Source organism: Oncorhynchus gorbuscha, linkage group LG20, assembly GCF_021184085.1.
Source record: "Oncorhynchus gorbuscha isolate QuinsamMale2020 ecotype Even-year linkage group LG20, OgorEven_v1.0, whole genome shotgun sequence".
Classification (NCBI taxonomy): Eukaryota; Metazoa; Chordata; class Actinopteri; order Salmoniformes; family Salmonidae; genus Oncorhynchus; species Oncorhynchus gorbuscha.
Window position 1 is genome coordinate 10,032,483 of NC_060192.1, and position 19,882 is coordinate 10,052,364.

Here is a 19,882-nt window from a genome sequence, read left to right on the forward strand (position 1 = left end):
TTACGCCCCAATGTCTCACCCCCCCCCCCGGCCTAATTAACTCCTAAAACACGACCCCATCATTGGAGCACATGATATCAATGGTGCTCTCCCATTGGTCTGATCTGTCATTAGGTGAAGCAGTCTAAACCTTAGTCTTTTGAATGCTAATGTGGAATGAACTGAACCTGTATGTTTGTGTGCAATAAAATAGGCCTAGTTAGCGGTTATGCTGTTTCGTACTCTGTGTGGACCAGACACAATGTTAGAGTATGATTTTGGACTGAACAACCCCCCTCCCCCCCATCTGTGACATGCGGATAGAGTCAATATTACAGGATATCCCAAACCTGTTTTCCCCCAGCACTTATTCAAGCTCGTAAAACCAGCGCCGCTCGTCGTAGCTCAGTTGAGAGGGTCAGGGTTGCTGGGCCGGGTGGCTGAGATAAGCACGCGTGGCTGTAGCTCGCACTCACACTCGATGGCCCCGGGAGTGATCCCACTGGCGCTTGATCCTCAGCAATGACTAGCTGATTTAAGCAGAGACACATGAAGGCAGACTCTCAACAAATGGCCCCTCCAGAGAGGGCTTAAGGGGCCAAATAAATTACACCACCCACTGACTGTGTGTGTGAGGCTGGCGGATGCTCGTGCCTCTTGGCGTGTGCTCCCCGAAAGCGCTCCACAGCAGTTAGCCTCTGCGTGTTGGAGACAACGGGCTCGGCGACTGATGCTGGTTTAATGAAAGTACAACCGATGTATTTGGGAGTAAAGATAGATATAGGAGGAGAAGGATGCTATTGGTTTCCGGCACCACAGGGTACCATCAATTCTGCTCCTATACTATAAAATTCCACCCCAGGCAAATAGCTTTGTTACCATCGAGCTCTAATCGAGATCATTCTTCATAGAGTTTCACGAGAGATGGCATGCTTAGTTATCCTTCAGCCTTAGTTGCGTGTGTTAGTGTTTTCAGCATTCAGATCCAGTTCAGTGTTTGATACGAATGTTTCTCTCTCTCTCGAACCAGGGAGCCGACGGTGTACGAGGCCTGAAAGGAGGAAAGGGGGAAAAGGTAGGACATTAGCGTGCGCGTGTATCCGATCTTCTGTTCGAGTGGTCTAATGAAAAAATGCATCAGTCACACATGATAATAATGACAGTGATGATGGTTCCAACAATGATGGTGACGATGAAGGTGGCGATAAGGGTGATGGTATATGTTGCCGAAGCCCATAAATGTCAGGCTGTCCTACTCCTCTTTCGGGGAAATAAGATCTAGAGTTTCTATGGCAACAGGGACTGCCCAAAGCAATTGTACAGGTGTGTGAGAGAGTGAGAGGGATGTGTGCTTGTTTGTGAATGCCTTCGTGAGGGCGGATATGGCTTTTCACTGCTCTCCAAAACAAATGACCACATTCTCAACACCTTTTACTGTCTCCCCCTCCTTTCTCTTGTTCATTTCATTCTTTCTCTCAGGGAGAAGATGGATTCCCTGGCTTCAAGGGAGATATGGGAATCAAGGGTGACAGGGTGAGGAATTTATCTTTTGTTCTAGTTTTTTGGGTCAAATTGCCGTCCACATATCTGGACGTCGCAGAACATAATATCCAACAGAGTTTAAGCAACTACTTTCATCAGTCTGGCAGGGATTTATAGTGTTCCTTTGACAGGCTTATGACGAAGGCTACAGTAAAACCCAGTCTGACTTTGAAAAGTGATGGAAACGTTAGGCTAGTTGTCATTGGTTAGTTGCCATTGGCTGAGGATTTTGGCTAGTGCACAGTTGATCCTAAAGTTCTCTGGTCCAATAGGAGGTGACCTTTACTCAAACTGGTCTGCCCCCCCCTCCCCCGGTTGGCCCAAAGGAATTATGGGTAATGTGCAAGCACTGACCAAACGTCCCTGTTGCCAGTTCTGTGTGTGTGTGTGTGTGTGTGTGTGTGTGTGTGTGTGTGTGTGTGTGTGTGTGTGTGTGTGTGTGTGTGTGTGTGCGTGCGTGCGTGCGTGCGTGCGTGCGTGCGTGCGTGCGTGCGTGCGTGCGTGCGTGCGTGCGTGCGTGCGTGCGTGTGTGTGTGTGTGTGCGTGCGAGCTAGTGTGTGTGAGCTGTTTCCGTTTTTGTGTGTGTGTTCCTATCAATCCCCCTCTTCCGTCTCTCCAATTACCTCTTGACGTCTAGCCGACCTCTCTGAGATTAATAGACCAGAGAACTGGCAGGTAAAGCCAGAAATAGAAGCCCTCTCAAAGCGAACAGTGTCAGTCAGAGATTTACGTTAGACTGTTCAAGTCACCTCAATACCCGTCGACATGGAGACACAAGGAGTAGCTTTGGCCCCTACTTTAAACACGATACCCTCAACCCCTGAACAGGCCATCTTGAGAGGAGGAGGAGGTGGGAGAGAGAGAGAGAGAGAGTGATGAGAGAGAAATCGATGAGAGGAGCTTAAACCCCTTCAAAATAGAGAGAGCGAAAAAGACAAGGGGCTTCAGCCTGTCTTCCCCTGGAGATGTAGCAGCTGGGGATGCGAGGAGAGGAGAGGGATTTTAGAGAGGGAAGAGAGGAGAATACAGGGGGAAGAGAGGAGAAGAGAGAGGGAAGAGAGGAGAGGGATTTTATAGGGGGAAGAGAGGAGAGGGATTTTATAGGGGGAAGAGAGGAGAATACAGGGGGAAGAGAGGAGAAGAGAGAGGGAAGAGAGGAGAGGGGGGAAGAGAGGAGAAGAGAGAGGGAAGAGAGGAGAGGAGAGGAATTTTAGAGGGGGAAGAGAGGAGAGGAGGGGGAAGAGAGGAGAAGGGGGGAAGAGAGGAGAGGAGAGGGATTTAGAGGGGGAAGAGAGGAGAAGAGAGGAGAGGAGGGGGAAGAGAGGAGAAGAGAGAGGGATTTGAGAGGGGGAAGAGAGGAGAAGAGAGAGGGATTTGAGAGGGGAAAGAGAGGAGAAGAGAGAGGGATTTGAGAGGGGGAAGAGAGATGAAGAGAGAGGGATTTGTGAGAGCCCTGTTCTCGAGAGGAGTGGAGGCAGGAGGCTCCCGGCATGGACCGGAATGTAATTGTCTACTTGTGTTGCGTGCTTATGAGTGTGCGTGAGTTAGAGAGCGAGAACTGCTTCTGTTTGATTAACTTTTTAGCATGAGTTACAACGTGTGAGTGTCAAGCTAGAAGAGACAGAGTCTTTGTGATTACTGTGATGTGTTTGTGCATATGTAAGTGGGCACATACGTGTGAAGTGTGTGTGTGTGTGTGTTTGACGGCGAGTCTACGGGGGACTGTTCATGGGTCCACTGGGTCGGCACGGCTATGGCAAATTGTCAGAGCCAGTTTGTACCCTGCAGTTTAGAGTTGTGCTCTGCCTTATAGCAGCCTCAGCACAGCACCACTAACCCACCAGAGGATGCATGCACTTAAACAGGGAGGAAATACAAGTCCTCTTATATCACACAGTCAGCTTGACAGACAGACAGAGAGCAGGGGAAATGGCCTCATTTGATTCTTTGAGCAGTTACCGAGCATCAGAGACTGAGTTGCTCGACACTCACTGTCTGAAGGGCTGGACCCGGAGGACCCAACCATGACATCCTGGTGTGAGGATGAGACAATGTCATGACTGAAACGGGGACTGAAACGGTGTGAGGATGAGACAGTGTCATGACTGAAACGGGGACTGAAACGGCGTGAGGATGAGACAGTGTCATGACTGAAACGGGGACTGAAACGGTGTGAGGATGAGACAGTGTCATGACTGAAACGGGGACTGAAACGGCGTGAGGATGAGACGATGTCATGACTGAAACGGGAACTGAAACGGTGTGAGGATGAGACGGTGTCATGACTGAAAAAGTGTTTGGAACAATCTGAGGACGATATTTCAGTTTGATGGGCCTGTAAGAGCAGGTGTCATGACAGTGACTGGAGTGATGTGGATATGGTAGTGCATTCTGAAGGACCTGGGAAGCAGGTGTCATGGCTCTATTATATGACATGACACGATACACTCGTGGACAAAAGGGTTCCAAAAGGGTTCTTTGGCTGTCCGCTTACAAGAACCTTTTTGGTTCCAGGTAAAAACCATTTTTGGGTCCAGGTAGAGCCCTTTTGGGTTCCATGTAGAACTCTCTGTGAAAAGGGTTCTATATGGAACCAAAAACAGTTATTCAAAGGGTTCTCCTATGGAGAAAACCCCCCAAAAACATTTAGGTTCTAGATATCACCTTTTTTCTAAGAGTGTACGTTAAGATCGAAGATATGGTATGATTAGAATAGTAAATCCACCACATGGAAAGCCACAATAATTGAATCTAGGATACTACATGATACTCTGAGAAATAGTATGACACAATATGAGGTTCCCCTGACAACCTGGTTATGTGTGTTATCCAGGGTGAGCTGGGACCTGCAGGACCCAGAGGAGAGGACGGACCTGAGGGGCCCAAGGGTCGCTCTGGTCTCCCTGGAGACGCTGGCCCTCTCGGACCCAACGGAGAAAAGGTGAGTCGTCTTTGCCCTTGTGACAAACTTCACATTCACTGTGAAACCAAGTGTTTAGGATCTGAACACTTAACTCAACACTTTTCTGTAACAATTCTTAAACACAGCAAGGCATTCAGAATTTCAATGAGAACACGTCACAGTGTTTAAACCTGCAAGTCACAATACGCTGGATCGTGAAGTGAATAGTCATTTCTATCGGAATATAGGCAACAATTGGAATATTTTTATCACCTACAACCTGCACTCAGAATGACTGCTATGGTGAAATAGTTACCAAACAATACTTAAACCACTGAAACTGGAACAAACATCTCAGTAATGGGTGCAATAACTCCAACCCCCTTACAGATTGTATTAGTTTTAGAAAAATGTATACGATCAATCGACCAATATGTATGAGGAAACATAGATATTAAAACAACTATTCTAAAAATCGACTTGCAACAAAGCATGCTGGGAAATATGATAATGTTGCCCCTCCCACGTACTCTGAGAGACAATAGGAAAGTAAACACTAGTTTATCAAATCTGAACACTTAGGAGATATACAGTAGGTGTTTTCCTGATTTGAAACTGACAGGAAAAAGCTTACTATCATGTTTAATCTTGCATTTTAAACGCCTGTGTTTAAGATGAGAACACTTTTAAAACACTGACTATACACATATAGGGTATTTTCTATCTATAACCAGTGAAACACTGGAGTGACTTATTTCTCTTAATTAAAACAAGGACAATTCGTTTTATAGCTTTAAGACAAAGTAGTTGTGAGATGTTTCATTTTCCTTAGTATAGTGTGTCTCTCTCTACTGTAATTTAGTAATTGGGAATCAGAATAATTTAATAGAATTCCCCAGAGAAACTATCTTAAGAAGTGGAACGTAGAGAGAGACAGTTTTCTCTTCCCACTTCCAGCCCACATCTAGCAGGGTGAGGGTGTAAACAAAACAGAATGGCTTCAGATTGGCCTGACCCAGAAAAGGGGGAATAGAAAAGACAGGGAAATAGATGGAGGAGATACACAAGACTTAATGAATACTTAAACCCATCATATTCAAGCAAAGTCACTTTGCGACAACTGTAAATGCACAAAAAGGCGTTTATAAATAAATAGGTTTCATTGATTGATATACAGATGGTGACTTTGTTTTGTGTTCCTCTCTCTCAGGGCAAACTGGGTGTTCCAGGGTTGCCAGGATACCCCGGAAGACAAGGGCCAAAGGTAAGTCCCCTTTTCCTCCCAGAATCCCTTTCTCTGTCTTTATCATAGTGGACACTTCAAGGAGGCACACCTGAAGGACCCCTTGATTGAACATGGCGTTATTGATGCACTGGCCCTGACTGGCCAGCGGGGCACCGCTCTGACGCAGGCGGGGCGCAGGGAAGTCATGTTTGAACCTCCCGGATCAAAGGGGGCAGGATTTAGCCATGCCTTTTGGTGTCAGACAGACGCCCACTGAACGAGCGCTGCCCAAAATGCGTCACTGCTGCCTACAACAGCACTTTCACTTTACACCACTCAGCGTCTTTGTTGCTCGCCTTTGACGAACATGGGATTTAATCTCTTTTGCCTCTCTCTCTCTCTCTCTCTCTCTCTCTCTCTCTCTCTCTCTCTCTCTCTCTCTCTCTCTCTCTCTCTCTCTCTCTCTCTTTTATCAACACAGGGATCTCAGGGATTCCAAGGTTTCCCCGGAGCCAACGGAGAGAAAGGAGCAAGGGTAGGGTCAGAGAAAAGCGCACCTGTCAAATGTTTTGGTGCTTAGTATGCTCTACATACCTACAGAACTACTCTGTGGATGTGTGAGCCGGCCCAGTGCATTTCACTTTGAAGTTTTAGCCTGTCCACCGCTTACGCTTAGAGTTTTGGATCAATACTGAATCAGACCAATGGAGACGGGGTTTATTGTCTCTCGAGGGCGAATTCAAAAGACACAGGAAAAATATTAAACCAAGGACATAAAGTCTGTTGTATTCCTTCTTCATTACCATCCTCACATAAGAGAATTGAAAATCACCACAAAGGTAATTTATCACATTGTACAGTACTCGGCGCAATGTTCCATTTTCGCTCCCTTGAGACAAAGAAGAAGAAAGAGTCTTAGCATAGATAGATGAATACATAATGTTTAAATGTAAGTCATTTAGCAGACATTCTCATCTAGAGGGACCCAGAGCGACAGTTGAATGAGGAATAGGTCTCAATGCTGGTTGAAGTAGCCTTGGTGACAGTGAGAATGGGACCTATTTATGCCACAGGTCTAGTTGATCTGACTGGTTAGATAGGTCAGGGCGGTCTCAAATTCATTACCATGGCGACCTGTGACCTCTGCCCTCTGTATTTGTTATGGCTCCTCACAGGGACTTGCAGGGAAGGCTGGCCCAAGAGGACAGAGAGGACCAACGGTAAGTCTACCGCCTCTTGGACCTCCACTATCCACTGGCGATATACTGTAGGTAACCATGACCCCCCAATAGGAAGTTAAGTGAATGAGGACAACCTCTAATGGTGATGGATATCTTCAGAGTGTTGTATCTACTTTATTGGTATTCCTCCCTCCTGACGTTCCTCCTCTTTTTCTTTCTCTCCTCCCAGGGACCTCGCGGAGAGAGGGGACCAAGGGGGCCAACAGGAAAAGCTGGACCAAAGGTGAGTTAGGGTGTCTTCCAATATGACATGGCTGACGTAATGCCTCACTATCATACAGTGGTATGATCTTGTCTGTCATTGGCTGAGTCCATTCTGACCACTTCCTGTTTCCTCCCTGTTTCCCAGGGTACCTCAGGAAGTGACGGCCCTCCAGGACCTCCCGGTGAGAGGGTATGTACTAGAGCATCCCTCACTCAAATACCTATGCATCTGTATCAATATGATCCATTTCCAATAGTGGTTATTGAGTGGTTATCGATAACTGATTGATTGATAACTGATTGTTTGACTGTATCGTCTGCTTGTGTGTTTCAGGGTCTTCCAGGGCCTCAGGGGCCAACAGGATTCCCCGGACCAAAGGGCCCACCCGTAAGACCCCCCCCAAACAAATGACAACACAACACATAGTGTTTTAACGGTGGACTAGTGCGTATGTGTGGCTTTACTGAGGTTATCTTCCTGTGTTTTCAGGGCCCCGCCGGGAAAGATGGTCTGCCCGGACACCCTGGACAGAGAGGCGAGACTGTGAGTGAACACACTGCTGTTGAAGCCCTGTCCCTAGTGTCACAGGCCAGAGTTTCACTTCTCCCGAACCTTACGCGTACAACCTTCTTATACCGCTCTCATTCTCTCTTCTCCTCGCAGGGTTTCCAAGGCAAGACGGGCCCACCTGGACCCCCAGGAGTGGTCGGGCCTCAGGTGAGTTCCGCCACAATACTAACACACACATATCCCGCAGGATCATATCTCTCTGTGGTACTGGGAGGGGAAAAACGCACCCAATACAATACCTTTCAGTGGCCTGGCCTGGCCTCGTCAACCGGTAGACGTGGCACGGAGCATGTTGGTATCGGAGTAGTAGTTGACTGATGAGCTAATAAGTAGCGCGGCGCGACTCACATCGTGTCAACGCGGTCTGCACTCTGACTTAATCCCCGGTTAGAGGGAGAGGATGGAAACCGGAAGTGTTCGGCCCGAGCTACTAAGATTATTTCTGATGGTGGGCAGGATGTGTAGGGTGTTACAAGAGTGTGATAAGGGTGACTTGCAGGTGTTGTAAGGCAGCCATAGTGAGTTTTAGCTGTGTTTGTTGTCCACCCAGTAGGGATTTTCTCCTATCCTTATCTGGTTAGATAGGTGACTGTCAGAGTGTTGTTTATCCTCTTAGATATTAGCACTAGGCTGTTCATTCATTATGCATGCTTAGTCAACAGCCATTTCCACCCAAGAGCTTCTCTCCTAATGCTAATTGAGAACATTACATGCATTGATGCTATTATTCTGGCAGATGGATGACGCCTTCATAGAGTGACTAGCGAATACCGGGGGTTGGCTGCCTCCCACTCTCTCACACTCTGTCACCCTATGCTCATACTGTGCAGACACCCTGCTTCACTTTGTTGTCTTATTCATACATTCGCACTCACTCTTTCTCTCTGTTTCTCTCTCTCTCCTTCTCTCTTTCTCTCTCTCTCTCCATCCACAGGGACCCACAGGTGAGACTGGTCCAATGGGAGAACGTGGCCACCCCGGACCCCCAGGCCCACCCGGTGAGCAGGGTCTTCCTGGATCTGCTGGCAAAGAGGGAGCTAAGGGTGACCCAGGTCCCGCTGGCCCGGCTGGTAAGGACGGTCCCCCTGGTCTGAGAGGGTTCCCAGGAGAGAGAGGTCTACCCGGACCAGTGGTAAGTAGCACACACCTCACATCATTTCTGTCTTATCTCTATTGGGGATAAATATGATTCAGATCAACCCCCCCCCAAAACAAAATGCTGCCTTTGTTGTGTTAACCTGAGGAGATTCCCACACCAGGATTCTGGGATAGATAGAGGGGGGGTCTTCCCGGCGTTAACCAAGGCGGAGGTGCATGGTGCTTCCTCTAAAAGTTTGTGTCTCTCTGTCTCCCGACAGGGGGCTCACGGCCTGAAAGGGAATGAAGGCCCCGGCGGCCCGCCTGGACCTGCTGTGAGTACACACATCCACCAACATCTTCTCTTCAACTTTCACTTCCTGTCTTTCACTTCCTGTACTTCCGTCACTCACACTCGCCATCAATATTTCTCTCTCCGTCGCTGACCTCCCTTTCTTTTTTCCCTATTTTTTCTCTCTTTATTTCGTATACACACTTACTGTGGGAATACGGTTCACAGCTGAGCGCATCAGTTGCATTAAGATGCTGCACGTCATGTGTCAGTGATACTCATCGTTTGTTAATTAGTCACGTAGCACAGGCTTCCACCTACTTAGTAGATTTGCGTGACGTTCAGGTTCTACTCTAAACACGTCGCATGTACCTGTCAAAGGCACAAGGCGAGACCCAATTGCAGACACACAGGAGGCAGATGGTTGGAGTCTTACAATGTTTATTAATCCAAAGGGGGCAGGTAAGAGAATGGTCGTGGACAGACAAAAAGGTCAAAACCAGATCAGAGTCCAGGAGGTACAGAGTGGCAGACAGGTCAGGTCAGGCAGGTACAAAGTCCAGAAACAGGCGAGGGTTAAAACTGGGAGGACTAGAAAAAGGAGAATGCAAAAAGCAGGAGAACGGGAAAAATCGCTGGTTGACTTGGAAACATACAAGGTGAACTGGCACAGAGAGACAGGAAACACAGGGATAAATACACTGGGGAAAACAAGCGACACCTGGAGTGAGGTGGAGACAATCACAAGGACAGGTGAAACAGATCAGGGCGTGACAGTACCTGATGTAGACTAGTGCGCCCTGGATTTACAGAAAGTGTAGAGGTATCAAGGTAGTGCCAATGTAGTTCAATAAAGGCAGAGCCATGTATTTAGATGGGGAATATAATGTCTAGAATGAGCATTATGTAACATTTACATGGCACTACAAAATTCCTTGGCAGCCATGTTAACGCCCCATTACCATCACCCGGGGGGATATTTAAACAAGGCTATGTAAACTAAATGTCTCGAATAAGAACAATGTTTGAAATTCTTAAAGTTGCCCAACTCTGTAAATGTATGGCTCTGGTTTCAGGTAGTACAAGTAGCGAGCTGCAGTGACCGTGTCTCTCCCCGTGTTCTAGGGTTCCCCTGGTGAGCGTGGTCCTGCTGGCACAGCCGGACCCACCGGACTCCCCGGACGACCAGGACCTCAAGGACCCCCAGGACCCGCTGGAGAGAAGGGTGGACCGGTAAGACCCAGTTCAGTTCAGCCTGGTTCCTGGCCACGTCGCTAGTTTAAACATAAAGCCTGTTGTTGGGGAAACAAACGTATTTCTCTCAGCCACGGTATATCCCAGGGCTGTCTTAGCCTCCTCGTTTGAATTGATCTGTTGTACAGTGCGGCAGTTGTTCGCGTCAATTCCTTTCTAATTCAATCAATTCAGGAAGTAAACATTTTACTTTCTGAATTGACCGAATTAAAATGGAATGGATCCCAACCCTGCAGTACATTGAGTCTCTCCAGATGAGAATATCTGGTACATGACTGAAATTGAATGGAATGTAATATGCTGTACAAATGTGTTATAGGGAGAGAAAGGACCACAAGGCCCCGCTGGTAGAGACGGTATCCAGGGACCGGTGGGTCTGCCTGGCCCCGCTGGACCACTTGGAGCCCCAGGAGAGGATGGAGACAAGGTGGGCTGGCTCGCTGAGGGAAGAGTAGTGTGTGTGTGGGTGGGTGGGTGTGGGTGTGCGACTGAATGTATATAAAAGTGATCAAAACACACTCGACGTGATGATTTAGATCAAAGTCAGAACGTGTCTGGGCTTCCATATTCTGACCCTTTCCTTAGTGGTGTTGACAGGCAGTTTTCCCTGGCTTACAGGTCTGTAAGTTTTTAATGCTGACAGAAGGCTGAACCCGTTAAGTCGCTCAATTTTGTATTTTTCAGATGGCAGAGAGATGACCTGCTAGTATTAGTATGCAGACTCACAGACGGGAGGAACAACTCCCCTACACACTGAGACACACTGAGACACACTGAGACAGAGATAGCGAGATAAACATTTGTGTGAAGATCAGCTGTAATTGAATCTCTTATCCTTGGAGGACTGAGGTATTTGACTTTACGATAGGGAGACACACACACGACACACACACACACACACACACATAAAGATCTCACTAACATCCACAGTCTCATTACAAGGTCTACCACTGGGAACGGAGAGGAGAACTCCACAGCCTTTATTAACAGAAGTAAAGGAGAATATATTTGTATTTTGATTTCAGAAGCAATAACCACGTGACCAGCTATCCTCTGGGTTGGCTGAGGGAAAGTCTGATTCAGTGTTTTCCCATCATTTCAAACACTCAAAGAACGTGAACGCCTTTGAATATGCCTAACGGTGTGATGTGCTGGTGTCATTTTTGCTATTTACTGTTGAAATGCATTGCAAAGAAGGTGTGAATGGGATCCGTGACAGGCTGCTAGTCACTTGTCACAGAGAGACAACAAACCCGTTCTAGGATGTGACTCTTAGTTATGACAGTGTGTCAGCGAATTATATTTGAAGTTGACAAGGACATATCAAAAGCCCTGAGACCTGTCTTATATCCCTGCCAAGCAGACAGTTACACACACATCTTAATGTAGATCAGAGGAGGCTGGTGGGAGGAGCTATAGGAGGACGGGCTCATTGTAATGGCTGGAATGGAATGAATGGAACCGAGTCAAAAATGTGGTTTCCAGACGCTTAATGTGTTTGATACCGTTCCATTGATTCCATTCCGGTATTTACAATGAGCCCACCCACCTATAGCGTGTCCCACCAGCCTCCTCTGATTTAGATGAACACACAAACTCAACAGGATGGAAGTGTGTTTACGCAACGGGATTCTGTTGACTGGCGTTGTCGCGTTTGTTTCTATCACCAGGGAGAGATTGGAGAGCCAGGCCAGAAGGGAAGCAAAGGAGACAAAGGTGAACATGGTCCACCTGGTCCTACAGGTCCCCAAGGCCCAGTCGGAGCGCCTGGTCCTGCTGTAAGTATCCAGCTGAACCCCCCCCCAGTTTATTAGATCTGGAGGCGACCATTGTATATATGATGTCACTTCCTGCCACTGTCTTCTGGCCTACAGTATATGCTAACGTTTAGCCCCCATGCTCCTTCTCTTTCTCCTATACTTGACCACCTTGCTCAACCCCTCAACCCCCCTGTTTCTCTTTTTGTTTCTTTATTTCTCCCTCTCTCCGCGCCTCCTCTCCTTTTCCTCTCTCTCTCTCTCTCTCTCTCTCTCTCTCTCTCTCTCTCTCTCTCTCTCTCTCTCTCTCTCTCTTTCTCTCGGGTGTGTAGGGAGCTGATGGAGAGCCCGGTCCTAGAGGTCAGCAGGGTCTGTTCGGCCAGAAGGGAGATGAAGGAGCCAGAGGATTCAACGGACCCCCAGGCCCAGTGGGACTGCAGGTCAGAACCACCGCCAGAACCAGAGACAGTCTCTGGATGTGTCCCAAATGGCACCCTATTCCCTATTTAGTGCACTGATTTTGGACCACGGCCCATAGGGCTCTGTTGTTGTGATTGTGACTGATGCCATTGTCTTGTCTGATTGCAGGGATTGCCTGGTCCCGGCGGCGAGAAGGGAGAAACCGGAGACGTTGGTCAGATGGTAAGATTTCCTAATATCCTCGTACAATATACCTATAGAGTTGAATGAAATAGAACAGAATACTAATGTACCGATATTGAGTGTAATTGTATGGATTGTACACAATGAATTTAGCAGTCAGATGACTATATATATGATCATATTTTATTCACTCCTTCTCTCCTTCCCTTCTAGGGTCCTCCCGGTCCCCCTGGCCCCAGAGGCCCCTCCGGACCCCCAGGAGCTGATGGCCCTCAGGGACCCCCTGGTGGTATTGGAAACCCTGGTGCTGTTGGAGTGAAGGTAAGGTCCCCCTGTTAATACACTTCACCTCAATGTACAACCCTTTCATAGTAGGCTTAAAGAGTCATTGTGCTTAGAAAGCAACTTTAAAAACGACCTATGTGGCATCGATATGAGTCAGAAACTGTTATTCTAGTTTCAAAATGTACTACAAAGCGTGAATATGATCATTTTGGTCATACAGGTAGTCTCATCCAAAACGGAGATTTGCGAGATTCTATGAAGAAGAAAAATATATTTCGCACAATGAAGGGTACCGTAACAGTTTTCCATGGGTTGGTATTATTTTAATCCTGCCCACATGCCCACAGCTGGGAACACCCAAGTAATCAGAGCGCACCTGCACGTGACCTGATCATAATGCCCATGGTCAATTCGATTTGACGTTAGATATTCCTATGGGACTAGTTAGGCACCATCAGTAAATGACATAATGTACATGGGAAAATATTTTGAAAAGGTCAATAGCTCCGAATTTAAATTACTTAAAAACCTCAAACCAACTATAAATTGTAGAAATGCATTTACAAATATTGAAAGCATTTAATGAGACACTTAACACATGTGCAACATTAAAATATTGTCCCATTTACATTGTGTAATTTATTGACAGTCCCTAACTATCCCCAGAGCTAGGCTATTCAAAGTCAGACCAACTTTGCCATGTTCGCACACCAGCCGACTGAAGCTAATTGGCAAAATAATTTGGATAACACTTACAAACCTGCTAACACAGACAAGTGACACCCAAATAAAACCACACCCCGAAAACCAACTCGCGCTTGAATTCAGTCATGGCCGCTAGCATTTATTAATGAGCCAAATTTAAAATGATGCCAAATCAGGAAGTGCAGCTTCCTACCACTTGGCTTAGACCTCTTGGCCCCTTTGGGAGCATAGGGTATTCACCATGGCTCTTTGAGATATACATACATAACAGAGGACTCGGACAGTATTGGGATGCCTAGTTGTTACGTATCTGTTTCTGCAGAGAAAATGCCCATGGTTTACATCAGTCCAGAGTGGATGGCAAGATCTATTTACCATGTTGCTGAACTCAAGAGACAAAAAGTGTCTCGTCTATCCGTGTGTAACTCTGGTTTAAAGTATCAACAGGACACAGATATGCTGACTGCAAGAGGTCCAACGATTGTCCGTTTGAGTTTCAGTACAACCTATATTGTAATTCAGATCACCGCTCATTCATCTTTGCAAAGCTTCCGTCATCATTAATAGTTGATGCTGCTGTTTTAAAGCACTTTTTTTTTAAATGGGAAAGGCTCATTTTCATTCTCAAGTGAAAGCGAGCAACACACGCGCACACGCGCACACACACACGCACGCACGCACACACACACACACACACACACACACACACACACACACACACACACACACACACACACACACACACACACACACACACACACACACACACACACACACACACACACACACACACACACACACACACACACACAATCTTGTACAGCTAACCTTGTGGGACACGCAATTCAAAATCCAATTTTTCCTAACCCATACCCTTAATAATTCTAACACACACACACACACACACACACACACACACACACACACACACACACACACACACACACACACACACACACACACACACACACACACACACACACACACACACACACACACACACACACACACACACACACACACAGCTTAATGGTAGTCATCCTCAGCAGTATTATCGCTGGAGAGAGTAGAAGTGTGAATAAATTCTCCAAGCTACTGTACCTAAGAAGCTGTGCTGCTGAGTGCATTATGAAAAACATCGTCGAAAATAAGCCTTGGCGTTTGGCTCGCCTTCGGGGGGGGGTCTACCGTCCGGTCTGCAAGCTCTCGGCACTAAGACAGTGGCGTGTCTTGTTTTTTTCTGGTCCAGTCGACGGGGTGACCTTCCCCCTGGGAGCACACATCCAACCCTTCCTCAAACAAAACCTTAGCTCACCGCAATCGCAATCCTTTCTCTGCTGATCTGATCTGCGCTGTTCTGGCAGCTTTTATAGCAGGGGTTAGGCCAGGCCTGCTAACAGCAGCTTTGGTGTGTTACAGATCATAGTGTCTTCTTTTCTCTCTCTATCTATCCCTCTATATCCCCCCCATCTCTCTCTCTCACACTATGGGGATTAAAGGTGCCATTTTGGATAGAACCCCTATGTGGAGTCAGGCTTCCCAGAGAGCCAGATACACAGGGCTGTATAAAGTCTTTAGAAATTGCTTTAGGAGAGAATCTCTCATGCCTTTAAACAGGTCTCTCTATCTGCTCTCTCTGCTGCCTGGGAGTGGATATCCTGACAGGAACAAGAACTCTTTGGGAAAGAGGCGAGATGCTTATTTATTTAGACTACGAACGGGTGGGTATGACCATACAGAGCTCGGTCTGTGGAGGAGGGAGAATAGGTATATTGTTGTACACTAGGGACAGCTTGGCTTGGCTCTGTGACGTTTGATCTACATAGACCAAGACAGGCACTTTGCTCTGTCTCTGGTTTCCCCATCCCGCAGACCAGGGTTACGTAAACATTGTCTCTAGGAACACGTGTGCTGGCAACGTTTATATCCCCGATGGGGACTGTGACGACGGGGCTTATGTGACATTGAATAATGATAGGGCCTGAAGCCTGGGCCTTTTACCCAAGAAGACAGATAGGGAGGGAGGGAGAGTTGAGGATGCATGGAGACCAGGGAGGACCCAAAGTTCGCCCGCTCCTGGCCCAGCTCTGACTGGCTGTGATGGATTGAAACCTCTGGTGTCATCTCTTTCTATCCCCAATTGGGGGTGACCAAGGACGTCAGTAAATATGATTTTTTTGTTGTTGTTGTTTTGGTTCACTGAACTAAATTCTTTTTTTTTCTCTCTCTCTCTCTCTCTCTCTCTCTCTCTCTCTCTCTCTCTCTCTCTCTCTCTCTCTCTCTCTCTCTCTCTCTCTCTCTCTCTCTCTCTTTCCGTCTCTCAGGGTGATTCAGGTGAAAGCGGAGAGCCTGGTCTTCAGGGAGAACTTGGCGGACCTGTAAGAGAACCCGAAAGAACCTGCACACTACCATCATCATTCAACAGAACGACACTCTCACCGCAGCACTGCACTACACTACAACTGCCTCTCCACAGAAGAGAAAGAATTACACATGCGCAATAATGGCCCGATTCATTCCTGTATTACAACAGATAAAATGACAGACTATTCCTCTGCTACTGAAACAATTACACAAATAGATACACAGTTCTGAAATGACAATTTCACCATTAGTGTAACCGTAGCTGAATCAATTCAATTTGAATTAGAACCATTATGAAAAGAAAGCCCGCCGACCACACGGAGTGTGATAAGCACACCCCTACTGTGCATTGACCTACACACATTATCGACACACTAACACTGGTGACACGCTGGTAAAAAAAAAAACTGTTAACACACTGTTGACACACTGCCCCACCTGTCACAGGGCCCAAGGGGAGAGCGAGGAGAGAAGGGAGAGGGCGGTCCTGCTGGCTCTGCTGGACCCCCCGGCCCTAAAGGTCCCCCTGGAGACGACGGTCCTAAAGGAAGTCCTGTAAGTCCTGGTTACGCGTCTCTGTAGAGTCGCATGTTACCCGTAGTATTGCAGTTGAGTCCCATTACTGCCATGCGAACGTATTTCCCCCAATGGGTGTTATGGATTTGTGATGAGTTGTCAGTGGGAGGCAAGGTAAGAGGGATTCCCTTTATGGGTTAAAAAATGAGCCCTCGAGTCACTCTGGATACTGAGCATTTTGTCTGATTTCATTTCCAGGGTCCAAGTGGTTTCCCTGGTGATCCTGGTCCCCCTGGCGAGATCGGACAGGCTGTAAGTCACTGAAATGTTACAATGACATTGTTTTGACCTCCAGTTCCCGTAACGCTTTGGTACCAATTGAAATGTTTTTGTTTTTTAATCCCAAACTGTGCTCTATCCGTCCAACGTTACGCAACTTTTACAACGTCTCTTTTTCTCCTCCTCCCAGGGTTTAGACGGCCCTCCTGGTGACAAGGGAGACGACGGAGAGGCTGGTCAACCTGTGAGTCTCGCCTAGCGCATTACTACACCCGTCCTAACGACAAAACAGGCATTAACAAACTCCAACGTGTCTCATATCTGAAGTTTTTAGCACCGCGTCGCTCATTCCTCCAGTGACTTTTTTTTCTCTCATCCCGTAATGTGAACCTTATCCTTTCTCACCTCCTAGGGTTCCCCTGGACCCACCGGAGAGTCTGGTCCTTCTGGCCCACCAGGAAAGAGAGGCCCCCATGGAACAGTTGGACCCGAGGGCAGGCAAGGAGAGAAGGGAGCCAAGGGAGAGTCTGGTCTGGAAGGTCCACAGGGAAAGACAGGCCCAGTTGGTCCTCAGGGAGCACCTGGCAAGCAAGGTTCGGAAGGTCTCAGAGGTATCCCTGGCCCAGTTGTGAGTACAGCATTATTTCATATTTTTACTTCTTTGCGTCATAGCCATTACAGTTACTAGGGGCAGCAACTGTGGATGTCCATAACACACATAGATTAGCATAGTGACTGATCTACAAAAGCTATTGCTAAAAAAAAATAAGAGGTCATAATACCAATATTGTATGTGAAGATCAGTGGGTTAAAGCATTGACTCTCTGAATGTTTGCAGGGGGAACAAGGTCTTCCGGGTTCTTCAGGCCCTGACGGACCCCCTGGACCTATGGTGAGGACAGCCTAACCTCTCACCCTTGACCCTGGATTGTTTGATATCACAGGATTCACAGTACCTTGTCTTATTGGGCCAGGCATGTAATATTATCTGTCCTCCGTCTCTACTCTTCTTCCTTCCTTCCGTCCCTCTCTACCCCTCTCCCATTATATTTCCATCTCTCTCTCTCTCTCTCTCTCTCTACTCCTCTCTCCCTCGCAGGGTCCTCCAGGATTACCCGGTTTGAAGGGAGACTCTGGTATTAAGGGTGAAAAGGTGAGCCCCCTCTTTCAACACATTATCGACCACATGTTGTACACTGTGCATATTACAGTGAAATATTGACGTCAATACCTGTTTCATGCAGGGCTGAATATCACATATGGGATTGATCTTCCACTGTTAATGAGGTTGATGGCTAATAGCCCACAGGGATACAAGTGAAACGTGTCGATAGAGATGCTGTATAATGCATACCTTACACATTCACGTTAACGATGACTGACTGTTCTGTGTTCAAACCTATCGGTTGTTTATCTGGTATCAGCTCCAGAGCAGTGAGTCATCACACTGATGATGTAAGGTTGGGCAGAGAGACAGACGTGAGTAATTCGATGTTTGATTGATTATTGAAGTACGTTTGTTGATCCGTATGTTCTTGACACTCTCCTCAGGGCCACCCTGGTCTCATCGGTTTGATCGGGCCCCCAGGTGAGCAGGGAGAAAAGGGTGACAGAGGTCTGCCGGGCCCCCAGGGAACATCAGGACCCAAAGGAGACAATGTGAGAACACCCCCAACTCAAATAACATGTAATATTAGAACGAGAAGGATACTCACGTACAAAACGTTATAGCAAGGCTCCAACTCAGCCTGACATTAGTTAACCTAATAGTTACATGTTTTAGTTTGGTCGGGCATATAGTGGATCATATCAAGTCATTAAACAGTACCGTAAAATGTTTGATCACAAAATAATGACAATAAGGATACTTTTTTTCCTCTCTTTCCTCCCTCTCTCTCCAGGGAATTGCTGGCCCCTCAGGTCCTCTTGGTCCTCTGGGACCCCCAGGATTACCTGGTCCTCCTGGACCTAAAGGAGCTAAGGGATCATCGGTAAGTGTCCCCGACCAACCACCGTGTCCCTCTCTAAACCATGTCACACTGTCCCCTCTTAGCCATGTCCTACTATACATAGAGGCTGTGTGTATGACGCTGCGTTGTGCTCTGTCTTCCTCAGGGTCAAACTGGTCCCAAGGGAGAGACTGGTGTTCCTGGACAACCAGGGCCTCCTGTAAGTTGACGTCATTACATATTGTTGTTTTATAGTTCCATATGTTGTATGTGTTACTTTACAGAAACTATATGCACAATTATTCATTGAGTAAACTGAACTTTGCTATATGACGGTTTAGAATAGAATACAATGGTATGCTCCCACTTTAAACCACTCTCTTTTTCCACTCTTGTCACCTCCTTCCCTCCCCCTCCCCCCCTCTCTCTCCTTCTCCACCTCCCCAGGGTCCTCCCGGTGACGTCATCCACCCGCTGCCCATGCAGTCGAATTCCAAGAGGAGCCGCAGGAACATCGACGCCAGCCAGATGATGGACGATGCCAACGCCGATGCCAACTACAAGGACTACGACGACGGCATGGAGGAGATCTTCGGATCCCTCAACTCCCTCAAGCTGGAGATCGAGCAGATGAAGCACCCGCTGGGAACGCAGAGCAACCCTGCCCGCACCTGCAAGGACCTGCAACTCTGCCACCCCGACTTCCCCGATGGTGGGCATGGAAAATCTGAAATTCCAAATCTGACATGCTCTGATTGTGTTCTGTTGACGTTAATAAGTCTTTGGGTGATATAGCCCAGGAGTAATCTGACTTTGTATGAAAAAGACGCCCAGAGCACGTTGTCGAGCATCTATCTTAGACAAGTGTGTAGGATGTCAATGCCAAGGGTCAAGTGTCATTATAGTGGACTTAAGTCGGATAGAGAAATAGGATTAGCCATCAGGAATTTCTTTGATGATATTTCCTGTCGTCGCAGTGTAAGTGGGCTAAAGAGTATGCCCTCTCTTGAAGGCTAAATCATGCTCATTTAAACATTGAATGACCTCTGATGAAAACGTTTCTAATTGTTAAGGTTCCGTCCTTTCCCCCCTCTCCTTCCCTCTTCGCCTTTTTCTCCCTCCCCCCTCCCACTCCCT

General features: G+C 47.3%; 1 protein-coding gene across 4 annotated transcripts in view; it reads left to right on the plus strand.

The window, feature by feature from the left end:
- The window catches only part of LOC124006811 (collagen alpha-1(V) chain-like), a 125,697-nt gene that overhangs the window by 94,692 nt on the left and 11,123 nt on the right, over window positions 1-19,882 (plus strand). For all 4 annotated transcript variants that reach the window (XM_046316976.1, XM_046316977.1, XM_046316978.1 and 1 more), the window contains 30 exons: window positions 1,010-1,054; window positions 1,459-1,512; window positions 4,355-4,462; window positions 5,634-5,687; window positions 6,130-6,183; window positions 6,824-6,868; window positions 7,059-7,112; window positions 7,239-7,283; window positions 7,428-7,481; window positions 7,584-7,637; window positions 7,758-7,811; window positions 8,599-8,796; window positions 9,023-9,076; window positions 10,159-10,266; window positions 10,607-10,714; window positions 11,958-12,065; window positions 12,377-12,484; window positions 12,633-12,686; window positions 12,861-12,968; window positions 15,962-16,015; window positions 16,449-16,556; window positions 16,776-16,829; window positions 16,987-17,040; window positions 17,209-17,424; window positions 17,635-17,688; window positions 17,896-17,949; window positions 18,348-18,455; window positions 18,698-18,787; window positions 18,912-18,965; window positions 19,193-19,457. In XM_046316976.1, the coding sequence (XP_046172932.1) occupies window positions 1,010-1,054; window positions 1,459-1,512; window positions 4,355-4,462; window positions 5,634-5,687; window positions 6,130-6,183; window positions 6,824-6,868; window positions 7,059-7,112; window positions 7,239-7,283; window positions 7,428-7,481; window positions 7,584-7,637; window positions 7,758-7,811; window positions 8,599-8,796; window positions 9,023-9,076; window positions 10,159-10,266; window positions 10,607-10,714; window positions 11,958-12,065; window positions 12,377-12,484; window positions 12,633-12,686; window positions 12,861-12,968; window positions 15,962-16,015; window positions 16,449-16,556; window positions 16,776-16,829; window positions 16,987-17,040; window positions 17,209-17,424; window positions 17,635-17,688; window positions 17,896-17,949; window positions 18,348-18,455; window positions 18,698-18,787; window positions 18,912-18,965; window positions 19,193-19,457 (2,578 nt within the window). The remainder of the gene's footprint in view (window positions 1-1,009; window positions 1,055-1,458; window positions 1,513-4,354; window positions 4,463-5,633; window positions 5,688-6,129; window positions 6,184-6,823; window positions 6,869-7,058; window positions 7,113-7,238; window positions 7,284-7,427; window positions 7,482-7,583; window positions 7,638-7,757; window positions 7,812-8,598; window positions 8,797-9,022; window positions 9,077-10,158; window positions 10,267-10,606; window positions 10,715-11,957; window positions 12,066-12,376; window positions 12,485-12,632; window positions 12,687-12,860; window positions 12,969-15,961; window positions 16,016-16,448; window positions 16,557-16,775; window positions 16,830-16,986; window positions 17,041-17,208; window positions 17,425-17,634; window positions 17,689-17,895; window positions 17,950-18,347; window positions 18,456-18,697; window positions 18,788-18,911; window positions 18,966-19,192; window positions 19,458-19,882) is intronic.